Source organism: Vanacampus margaritifer, chromosome 8, assembly GCF_051991255.1.
Source record: "Vanacampus margaritifer isolate UIUO_Vmar chromosome 8, RoL_Vmar_1.0, whole genome shotgun sequence".
Taxonomy (NCBI): domain Eukaryota; kingdom Metazoa; phylum Chordata; class Actinopteri; order Syngnathiformes; family Syngnathidae; genus Vanacampus; species Vanacampus margaritifer.
This window is the reverse complement of record NC_135439.1, coordinates 21876995-21889065: the sequence shown is the minus strand read 5'-3', so window position 1 is coordinate 21889065 and position 12071 is coordinate 21876995. Positions and strand designations below refer to the sequence as shown.

At 43.3% G+C, this 12071-nt stretch overlaps 1 protein-coding gene across 1 annotated transcript in view; it reads left to right on the top strand.

Moving 5' to 3' along the window:
* The window catches only part of LOC144056607 (uncharacterized), a 60072-nt gene extending 49196 nt beyond the window's left edge, over positions 1–10876 (top strand). The window contains exons 3-5 of the mRNA XM_077573553.1: positions 494–1439; positions 9986–10330; positions 10514–10876. Coding sequence (XP_077429679.1) covers positions 494–1439; positions 9986–10330; positions 10514–10876 — 1654 coding nt within the window. The remainder of the gene's footprint in view (positions 1–493; positions 1440–9985; positions 10331–10513) is intronic.
* Positions 10877–12071: the final 1195 nt, after the last annotated feature.

The following is a 12071-nucleotide window of genomic DNA, read 5'->3' as shown; positions in this document are numbered from 1 at the left end:
GACGCTTCATCAGAGGGTTCAGCGCAATAGCTGCCCCTCTGCATGCCCTCACCTCCACTCTGGTGAGGTTCAGTTGGTCACCGGCGGCTGAAGCCGCTTTTGAAGCACTCAAGAAACGATTTGTCACAGCTCCGATCCTCAAAGTACCAGATCCACAGCGGCAATTCATGGTGGAAGTGGATGCGTCCAATGAGGGGATCGGAGCTGTCCTGTCTCAACGCGCAGAGAAGGATGGAAAGATGCACCCCTGCGCATTCTTTTCATGACGATTATCCAAGGCCGAGCGGAACTATGACGTTGGGGACAAAGAACTTCTGGCCGTCAAGCTTGCTCTGGAAGAGTGGAGGCACTGGCTTGAGGGGGCAAAGCATCCATTCGTGGTCTGGACCGATCACAAGAACCTGGAATATATACGCAAAGCCAAGATACTCAACTCACGCCAGGCCAGATGGGCACTGTTCTTCAACCGGTTTTCCTTCTCTCTCACTTACAGGCCGGGGTCTCAAAACGTCAAACCCGACGCCCTGTCCCGTCTCTACGATCCTGAGCCTGTAACTAAGGAACCAGAGACCATCCTTTCGCCGGACTGTGTGATTGGAGCCGTGACATGGCCAATCGAGAGGGAAGTGAAACAAGCCAACGGGGAGGCAACCCCACCAAAAGGGTGCCCGGCGAATAGACTATTTGTTCCAGAGCAGCTGCGCCCACAGGTGATCCATTGGGGTCACACCTCGCTTCTATCCTGTCATCCGGGAGTTCGACGGACAATTTACGCCATCTCCCGGCGTTTCTGGTGGCCTTCCATGGAGCCGGAGGTCCGGGAGTACATCGAGGCCTGCTCGGTATGTGCTCGAAACAAGACATCCACCAGATCACGCATGGGTCTGCTACAGCCTCTTCCCATTCCTTCTAGACCATGGGCAGAAATTTCCCTGGATTTTGTCACGGGACTTCCTCTCTCCAAAGGAAAGACCACCGTTCTCACAGTAGTTGACCGATTTTCTAAGATGGTCCGATTCTTAGCCTTGTCAAAGCTTCCCTCAGCCAAGGAAACGGCTGAGGTCATGATTAAACACGTTTTTCGGGTTTACGGGTTCCCTAGAGACATTGTGTCGGATCGGGGGCCCCAGTTTGTGTCACGCTTTTGGAAGGAATTTTGCCGCCTAATAGGCGCCAAAGCCAGCCTAACCTCAGGGTACCACCCTGAGGCTAACGGTCAGTCGGAACGTCTCAACCAGCAGCTGGAAACCGGGTTACGGTGCCTTGTATCTCAGAACCCGGCATCTTGGAGCAAACACCTGGTCTGGGTTGAGTTTGCCCATAACTCCCTGCCCACCTCTGCCACTGGACTCACCCCCTTCAAATGCGTTTTTGGATATGACCCTCCTTTTTTTTCTAACCTAGAGTCTGAGGCCTCTGTTCCCTCAGCCCATGCCTTGGTCCGTCGTTGCCATCGCGTCTGGGCAGCCGCTCGGCAGGTTCTGGAGCGCCAGAGGGACAGAGGCAAGCGAGCAGCGGATCGGAAAAGGAGACCTGCTCCAGTATACCAGCCAGGGAACAAAGTGTGGTTGTCAGCCAAACATCTGCATTTAAAGGTGCCATGCCAAAAGTTGGCGCCTCGGTTTGTGGGCCCATACCCCATCTCCAAGGTGATCAACCCAGCCGCGGTCCGTCTTCGCCTGCCTCGGTCCCTGCGTGTTCACCCAACGTTCCACGTAAGCCAAGTCAAGCCAGTCAAGGAGAGTTCTCTGGTTCCGGTTCCTACGCCCCCGCCGCCTCCTGTGATTGTGGATGGGGGGCCCGTCTACAAAGTCACGCGATTGCTGGCCGTCCGCAAGCGGGGCCGGGGCAGGCAGTTCTTGGTGGACTGGGAGGGGTATGGGCCCGAGGAAAGACAGTGGATACCTTCCCGCTTCATCATGGATGACTCTCTAATTGAAGACTTTTTTTAGGGATCATCCTGACCAGCCTGGGCCGTCAGGAGTCGGCCCTAGGGGGAGGGGTACTGTCACACCGCGGTGAGGGTGTCTTGTCATTTCCTGTTTTATTGTAAAAGTCTGACTCCTCTCGTTTCAGGTCACTTGCCCTTCCTCGTGTGGTGTCTGTGTCAACCCTGATTGTTTCCACCTGTTCCCCATTACCCTCATGTGTTAAATAGTCTGCGTTTTCCCTGTCTTGTGCCGAAGTGTTTTCGTTTGAGCCACTGAAGCCTGCCATAGACCACAGCCTTGATACCCAGTTGCCTTTATTGCCTTGTCTCGTGAGAGAACCTTTGTTTGTAATTTTGTATAGCTTAGTTTTGTTTAGTCATAGAGTGATTTTTGTTTTTGAATGTAGTTTTGAACTTCCTCCCTTTTGAAGCGCTTTCAGTTAATGTTTGTATAGTCTTTATTTTCTCCCTCTCATCGAAGAGCTTTTGTTTTGTTAATTAAAAGCTGCTTTACCCTCCACCTCTTCCTCTGCGTCTGAGTCCAAAAACAGCCTCGTTGTGTCAGCAGTAAATTTGCCTTCATTGGAAATGAATGAGTAATTTGGGATGACGAATGTTGAATTTTGGAAAACTGTGAATGTTTGGAACGAGATAATTACTAGCCCACGTGGAATTTGATATTATTTGGAATATGATGAAATTGGAATGATGTATGTGGAAGGAGATGCATGTCAAAAAACTGGGAGGAAAAAAAACTTTCACACAAGCATTTCACGCCTACATACACTCAGCAGCCACTTCATATATTTACTAAACTAAAAGAGCTATTCATTTATCAATAATGTTATAATTGTGGTAGTTGTAGGTGGTAGTGTTTTAACATTTTAGCCCACACATTCTTCAATAATAAAAATATTAGAAAGAATATGGCATTTTTGCTAACAGAAAAGCCTTGATGACTTTGTTGTCTTATAACGTATTATAGGGATACTGGATAAAGGGGCCAAAAATAGCTTTGAGACTGCAGTCATGGTCAAATATGTTATCTGACAGAAGTGATTTATGGTGAACTATTGTAAATTCCATGCTACGCTAATAGAATTGGTTTATGAGTTCAGTTATGACAAGCAACACTTCTAGTTTCACATAGTGATAGCAGTTTTGAGTAAAAAGTATCATACTTAATTGTTTTCCAGTGAATTCAATATATTTGATATATAATAATACATTTCCTCCTATAATCATCTATAGGAACCTCATAGTGTCCCTCGACCAAAAGTGAGCACCATGTGTGATTCAAGGAATGGCCTCCATCAATATTATTCCCACTCACAAATTTCTTGCTGGTCAAGTTGATGTTTCATAGCAGGTCAAAACAACCTTCAGGCTATAGGGAAATTATGCTTTAATATTGCAGTATGGCCTTTGATCATGTTGGAAGCTGGTGAACATATTGTACCATTTCATTAGACTGAACCGTGTAGGCTGAGAGACAAGACTAAGGCATCTTTAAAATTGATGGTATCTTGATACCTTGTTTTCCTGCATGCTGAAATGTCCCTGAATGGCCTCATACTTGCAGCACATATTGTTAAACCTTATCAGCTCTCTTGTTCCCATCGCTACTTAAAAATGTGCAGTGCTAATAACACATCACATTTCCCAAACCCCACAGCAAGCAGAGTGCACGCCTGTGATTTCTGACATCAGCGCTGAATGAACATTGACATCTCTGTCGTCCAAGTATATCTTGATAGACCCTTAACTTTCTAACTTTCTACACTTTCTAAGTGTGTTAGCACTATCTGTGAAATGCTGCGATCCACTCAGTTTCAGCTCTTTGCCTTTAATCAGTAATTCATTCTCAAATTTGATTAAAGTAGACATGTTTAGGCATGCTGTCACCTAGGTTCCATCCTTTTTGTTTACACATCTCAAGGCAATTAGATATGACATGCTAGTGGTGAGTAACACATTTAGTATAGGTGCTGTGACACAATCTTGTCGTCTTACAAAAGCAAAGTATCTCTCCATAGTTACTGTAGATGTGATTTTAAAATAGAAACCATGTTGAATGTGAGCAAAAACGAAGCGACTCATTCCCCCACCCTCTACTGAAACAAATGAGGGATATGATCAATGCAAGTGAGGATCCCATAGTTAGAATTAATGAGCATCAGCTATCATCTGAAAATTTTCTGCTGTAGTATTGACTTGTCTTATTTCACTGTATAATTTGTTATTGCTCCAAACATCTTTTTACCCAGGGTGATTTCAAGTGCCTCCTTGTGAGCCTTTGCCAGTTGGCCTTAAAGAAAGTTTCAGGCTATTTGTGCATATTGGATAATGTAAATAGTACATGATGTGGAATTTCATAAAAGGGCTATAGCAGAAAAATAATTACAGTGCTCAACATAACTGAGTATACCCCACAGATTTGTTATGAAATGTGGAGTAAGCAATGGTATACTGTACTGTACAAAAATATAAACCGGTATGTCAGTATTTTGTGGGCTATTGGTTGCATTTGAGATTAGTCAATGGGCACACAAATTGCTCTAAACAAAATAGTGTAATGTCAAGTTATTTATTTTTAATGTTCACCGCTACAGCTTGCATTGGTACCAAATGGATACTGTACATAACCCATCAGATCCACGTTTTACGGAGCCCCTAAGGTGACATGGTAGGGAAAATAATAATAATTTGCGTTCCCTCGCAAAGATTGCGAGATAACGGAAAGTTTTTTTTGCAAGAGGGCGCAATTTTTTTTTAAACAAGTTGATGTACTTCCGGGTCTTCTTCTGTGTGACCAAAAAGTTGCTTTTGATCACACAGAAGATGACTCGGGAGTTCATCAACTCGTTTTAAAAAAAATTGTGTCCTATCGCAAAAAAATTCTGCGTTATCTCGGAATTATTGCGAAGGAACGCAAACGTTTTTGCAAGGGAACACAATCTTTGTGTTATCTCACAAGCTTTGCAAGGACACGTAAAGGTTTTTGCAAGGGAACGCAATGTTTGCAAGAGAACGCAAATTTTTTTGTTTGGGAACGCAAATGATTACTTTTCTCCTAACATGTCATCTTAGGGGCTTTGTAATGTGTGGTGGAAAAATGGAAAGAAAAAAATTGCTTGCTGTGTGTGGCAGTTAGCCCCACAGGATTGAAGTGAAACAACAGCACTGCAATCAACAATCAGACTCAGATTTTTCGGCATTCTGTAAGGTATACGCTTTGTTGAGTGCCTTTTAAGTTAACCAGTCACCTAACACAAAATCATCGAGTTCCACAAATCCAATTTTGAAAAGTGCTTAGGTATACATACTCCATATCCTGAATGTGGAATGTGGTAGCTGCCTAGCGCCCCTTAAGTCCTAAACAGTCAAAAAAAAAAGTTGTGTTGTGTCGTTCACGTAAGCTTCATTCCAAAAAAATGAATCTTTTCAGTGAACGTGAGTGAACGGATCACTTCCTGAAGTGATTCGTTTTTTTCTCAGTTCATTTGAGCTCAGCCACGCTCATGTCATCAATCTTCGTGAACGACCAATCAGCAGCCAGCGTCAGACACGGGCGAGTGAACGAGTAAACTAGTGAACGTAAGTTAGTGAACGTGTTGCCATTTCCGGTTCACGAACGTATCAGCGAGTGAACGAGTCAGTGAGTGAACGTGTTGCCAATTCCGGTTCAGGAATGATTCAATGAGTGAACGTACATTTGTTTTTGATAGAAACACACTCATGACAACAAATATAGCAACATAACATTAACTGTGTGTTTTATTTTTTATTTTTTGAATTAGTCATTTTGTAATAAACAAACATGGTACAATATATTGAGGTGACTGTGGTGGATGATTACTTTTTTTTTTTTGGAAAAGAGCAGCAATCTTTTTCAGACGCACATACAATATGGATTTGGGATGATCAGCATGACGTGCAACAACAAGTGGGAAAACTGATCGAAAGCAATAATACCAACCCACCCAATGATGGGGGGATGAATATGGGTCATGGAGTTAAGGACTTCGCAATAAAGATGACTACAGACATTCATGCAGAGAAAAGAATGTTAAAGACCCTGCATGAAGCAACAGTCATCGAGGGGTGTCTGAAATACAGAACTGTGCACACTAAAATACATTATGGTAAAAGAAAGCTGTTTGGATCTTCAGAGGAGCAAAAATATTGATTTGAAGTTTCATATGGTCAGTGAGGTTCTGCCTACAAATGAAGGGCAGTGTGGTGAGACAGAGAGCAATGCAGGAGGCTAGAAGAAAAGAACCCTGAGGCTACAATGACCATATCTAAGGCAACAGGTCAACAGGTGGTCACCCTGCTTCTGGGTACGTTCACCTGGTGAATGCTGTGTCGCAACCCCTACTGGGAAGAATCAAATATTTGATCTCCAGTCAGAGGCTGAGGACATTTTAAAATTAAAATGTGAGCTGTTTACTAAGTCGGGTGTAAAGACTTTTTGCACCCTCAGATTGGTTCGTGTGTATCTATGTGTTTGTTATGTATGTTTGCAATTCAGGAATCGGGTCCGATTACGTGATTGGTATTAGCTAATTTCAAATTTTTCGTAATTTCGAAAATCAACAATAAAATACAGTATCCCATTTGTTTTCTTTATTTGAACCACTGCTGGCTTACAGCCATATAAAAAGTTATCATGTTGGAATACCTTTATTTAAATTATTCTAATTGTTTAAAATAATTAAGACATTTTGGATGCATGGCATCAGATTGAAACTCGGTATCGGCAGATACTTAAAAGTAAATGACTTGAACAAAATGTGATCTGGACATGAATGAAACATATTCATGATTTTTACTATTTATACTGTAATTAATTAATAATTATTACTCGAAATTAATTAACATGAGTATAATGGTGAATGGGATTTACTTTTATAGTGCTTTTTTAACCTTTGAGGAATTCACTGTCTTCTCATTCACCTACTTACACAGCATGCAAGTATTTCATAGCTTTTAGTGTTATTTACAACAAATTTCTGGGTAACACTCGTTAATGATATAAAATGGATAGTGTAAGTTACCCTTTTCTCTATGTTGTAATTTCGTTACTGCCTAAAATAATCAGCTAAATTTCACATGATTTCCATGGGTGATACTTACCACTCTCCAAAATCGTTAATTACAGTGTATATACATACATATATGTATCTATGTATGTGTATGTACATATAAGAGCTATTTTGACATGTACTAGATTTTCACCTCTTTTTTTTTTTTTTCAATTGCGACACAGCGTAATGGAAAATCTACATAAACCTTACAGGGAGATTTGTCTTGTTGCCCAGACCTGCAGCTATGAAATGTTAATTGGAGTCACTAATGCTGTTTGCAAAATTCTCCCATAATTCAATCCAGTCACCTTTGATATCTCTTTTAACGCATGTTTATGATCAATTCGGGAGAACACGATTTGTATTTATTATTATTTTGTGATGCTTAAAGGGGCAAGAAACAATTTAATTCCAATTGCAGTAAGTAATTTTCATTAAATGTCAATTTGTTATTAATTCAGAGCAACGCTGGAATCAAATGGGGTTCATTAATCACAGTGCCGTCCGGCAGGCTGCTAATTAAAATGTTGGGGGCCAGCTCGTTATTCACTGGCAGACCTGATTGTTAATGTCGACTCATTGTCCTCCTCAACTATGCTATCATTTATTTTCTTTGGTTTTCTTGTAGACTCTTGCTAATTATTAAACTGTTTGGTTTTTGTTTGTTTTTGTTTTTGAGGGGGGGGGGGGGGATTATTTTTTGTGTCAGTTTTTAGATTATAATCAAAGTGCTGTCAAGGAGTGGAAGACTCTGATGTGAGACATAATAATGATATGATACAATAAGCAAAAAGCAATAAAACGTGTTAAATGAAGCATGAACCAAGTATAATACTTTGGAAAACTAATTTGATAGCTTTAATGATTATGTTTGTTCGGTAAAAAAGCACTGCTTTCGGGGTTAAGTTCTGTTTGCTGCACGCTTGTCTTTATTAGAGTTATTTGGCACTGACAGAATCTTGAACTACGGAAGATTAGGGCCAGTGAAGAGAAAACAAAAATGTTGGCAGGATTCTGACTTTAAAGTGAGAATTCTCACTTTATTCTCAGAATTCTGACTTTAAAGTGAATTTTTTTTCTTTTATTCTCAGAATTCTGACTTGAAATCAGATTAAAAATCAGAATCCTCAATACAAAGTCAGAATTCTGAGAATAAAAGTGAAAATTTTCACTTTAAAGTCAGAATTCTGAGAATAAAGTGAGAATTTTCATTTTAAGGACAAGCGATTAATAAAATGCATGGATGGAAGTCAGAATTCTGAGATTTGTTTTTTCTTCGCCGGCCATCATTCTCTTCTGTATTGAACAGATACTGAAATGTAAGAAGTTAGGTCTTGCTGTAGTAAAACACTCACTTAAGTGTTTTAAAAGGTTTAAAATAAGTCTTTCTGCAGCTGGTATGCTTGGACAATTAGTGTGAGATGTTCCACAACAGGTTTACTCCCACAGCAGAGGCCCAACGTCTGTGTCTTTGACTCACACCCCTCAGCCAGCGATATAACCTGTTTTCCTACTCCTCAATTATGCATGTTATCCACCAGCAGCCATATGTCTCTGTCAATACCTTTTCCTAGCATTCAGCGGCCGTCTGTGTGGGATTTGTGTGCGTTAAATAATGCAGTACTGAAAGGTCAGGAGGGAGACGACGAGAGGGTCAATGCTTTGGCGAGTTGCACAAGTGGGGGTTTGGAGCAGAAGCTCCAAGAGACAGCCGTTAATTTCCAGGTCAGTTCCAATAATGAAATGCATACGGTAAATGTCAAACAGCACCCGGTAATCAGTAATCCGGCTCAGCTGGGAAATAATGAATGGCTTTCTTTAAAAGCCCCAAAAGCTCATTGGAACTCAGATATCAGCATTTGCTTGAATTATTTTTGAGACAAGTCTTAATCATGTCGTCGCTTCGCTTGTGGGTTTGCTGCCCACACATGGCCAATGCGCCATGTGAAATAACTATATGTGTAAAAAGTTCACAAAACACTATCAATACTAAAGTATTTGTTCTATATTTGAAAAATATGTACAGTATTTACTTGATATAGATAAAATACTGTTTGAGTCCCACTAGCCATGCTTTTAAAGTTCACAATTAAATATACTTAGTGCTTGTATAAGTATAAATACTTTGAGTGCAAAGCAAATCTAATCAAATAAAAACATATTTAGTTTGAAGAAACATCAAGGTAAATCTTTCTCTTTTTTTTTTTTTAAAGTAAACCAAGGATTAAGCCAATTAGCAAATAAAAGCTGCTTTTCAAGTGAGGTTTTGATAGATAATTCAATTCAGAAAAGCATCCAACAAGCTTGAGTTGACAAGGCATATATAGGCAAGTATGAAAAAAATTAACTCTCAGCTTTACTAGGCATGCAGCTTTCGGGACACTTGTTGGAAATCTGTGACTCCTTTGGAGAAATGGCACCCCTGAGATGCAGTGTAAGTACGAGTCTAACCAGACAAAAGCATGAACAGTCTTAAAAGATGAGGGTTACTGTCTGTATGGTGAACATGTTGGAAATTACTTTGCCATTTTGCCACTGTGGACAGTGGGAGCTTTCAGTTCTGGGGAACAAATTCTATTACTCAACACAATTTTCATAAATCATATAGGTCTGTGTTCCCCTGCTTTTATTGACCCAGGGCACTCATTAAAAAAAATTCACAGCACACCAAACAAATATGTCACAGAAATTATAAATGTTGTCTCAATTTACTCATAAATGGACTTGAAAGTGTGAAATCTGAGTCTGTTTGGTTTAATACAAAGCTGATACAACATAGTGTACTTATTGTATTGTATGAATGGCAACAGTCGGATGCAGATTATTTTTACCTAAAAGAACAAGTAAAATGTGTTATTAACAGAAAAATCATTTTCAGACAAATTAAGTGTAATTGTGTGGCAGTAGTGAGGAGCGTATACGACTGACTGGAAACACGTCTTTATTTATCGACTGCTAACAACAGAATGGCGAATATTGCGCCAACAAACATTCATATGAAACATGCCCCCTGCTGTATGCCTACTGGGTGAGAGGCATGGTCCTAAAGTCCACCATACAGCCCCCCCGAACACCCAGAAGAGCACTCAAAAGGAAAACCTCACAGGGGGCTTCACCAGCCTGCCACATCGACTACGCAGCCCATCTCTCGGTGGAGCAGGTGAAACCTGTTGAGCAGGGGGGGCAGGCGAAAAAGGAGCAGGAGAACACTCAACATCATCGTGCGGAAACGAGGCTGGGGGCTTCGGAGGACGACCACGGCGAGGGACCCGAGCTGGCAACGGCACATCGCCTACAACCAAATGAGCTGGTTTGAGCCTATCCAACGAAACAGACTCCCTACGCCCACCCATATCAAGCACAAAATATTTAACCCCATGCTCAAGCACCCGAAACGGGCCGTCATACGGTGGCATGAGGGGCGACCGGTGGGCATCGTGGCGCACAAAAACAAAACGGGCAGACATAAGTGTCGACGGTACAAAAACCTTAGGAACACAGTGGTGAACCGGTGCAGGAGTCAGGGGCATCCCCGACAGAAAGGCCGCGCGTCGGGACCTTCGGGCAGAAATTCACCCGGGACGCGAAGAGGCTGACAGCTGACAGCTTCCGACCACCTCGTGGTCCGATCTACCATAGTGAGCAGATGCGTAAAACCCTGCGACGGAGGGAGGGGGCCTACCAGATCAACGTGCACGTGGTCGAAACGCCTAGCTGGAATCGGAAAATGTTCGAGGTCCGCCCTGGTGTGCCGGTGAACTTTGGCACGCTGACAAGCCACGCACGCCGCCACCCACTCCCTGACATCCCTACGCAGTCCAGGCCAGACAAACTTGGCACCAACCAGCTTGACTGACGAACGAACGCCAGGGTGTGAGAGGGAGTGGATAGAGTCAACAATTTTCAGACGCCGGGGGCGGCCTGTGGACACATCACAGAGGAGAGCAGGATCGCCTTCGCGCATCACCACATCCTCAAGTTTAAGAGCCGTACCTGCCGCTTTGAGGTTGCGGATGTCAGGGTCGTCGGACTGTTCGGCAGCCATCTTGGAAAAATTAACCCCGAGCTGGACTGGTCATACAATCGCGCGCGATAAACAATCAGCCACAGGGTTACACTTACCGGCCACATGCCGAACGTCTGTCGTGAATTCGGAAATGGCCGCCAAGTGGCGCTGCTGGTGGGCCGACCACGGTTCAGTAACCTTGACTTTGCAAACGTAAGTGGCCTATGATCCACATAAGCCGTGAAACGGCGCCCTTCAAGAAGGAAACGAAAATGTCGCGTCGCGAGATACAGCGCCAGCAAATTCCTGTCAAAAACGCTATACTTGCGTTCGTTATCCCGCAACTTACGACTAAAAAACGGAAGGGGCTGCCACACATTCGCCACGAGTTGCTCAACCACTCCCCCTACAGCTATATCGGACGCATCTGTAGTCAAGGCCACCTGCGCAGTGGAGATCGGATGGACGAGGAGGGCCGCGCTCGCGAGGGCGTCCTTAGCTTGCTGAAACGCCTGTGCCCGTTGCGGAGACCACTCGAGGGGGTCTTTAGCCTTCTTGTTCCTTAAGGCACTGTAAAGAGGCTGCAGGAGGTGGGCTGCACGCGGAAGGAAGCGGTTATAAAAATTAACCATGCCCAAGAACTCCTGCAGCGCCTTAACAGAGGCTGGGCGGGGGAAATCAATCACTGCCTGTACCTTGGCAGGTAAGGGAACTGCATCCTGCGCCGATATACAGTGGCCCAAAAAATCAATCTCAGTAAGACCGAATTGACACTTAGCCGGATTGACGATTAGGCCATGTGAATGGGGTAACGGTCATGCGTAGTAACACTGTTTAGCTGACGAAAATCACCGCAAGGCCGCCAGGAACCATCGCTTTTAGGCACCATGTGTAAGGGCGAAGCCCACGGGCTGTTAGAACGCCTCACAATCCCCAAACGCTCCATTGTAGCAAACTACTCCCTCGCAATTGCCAATTTGGCCGCGTCAAGTCGGCGCACGCGGGCAAAAACTGGCAGGCCAAAGGTTGGGGATGAAATGCTCCA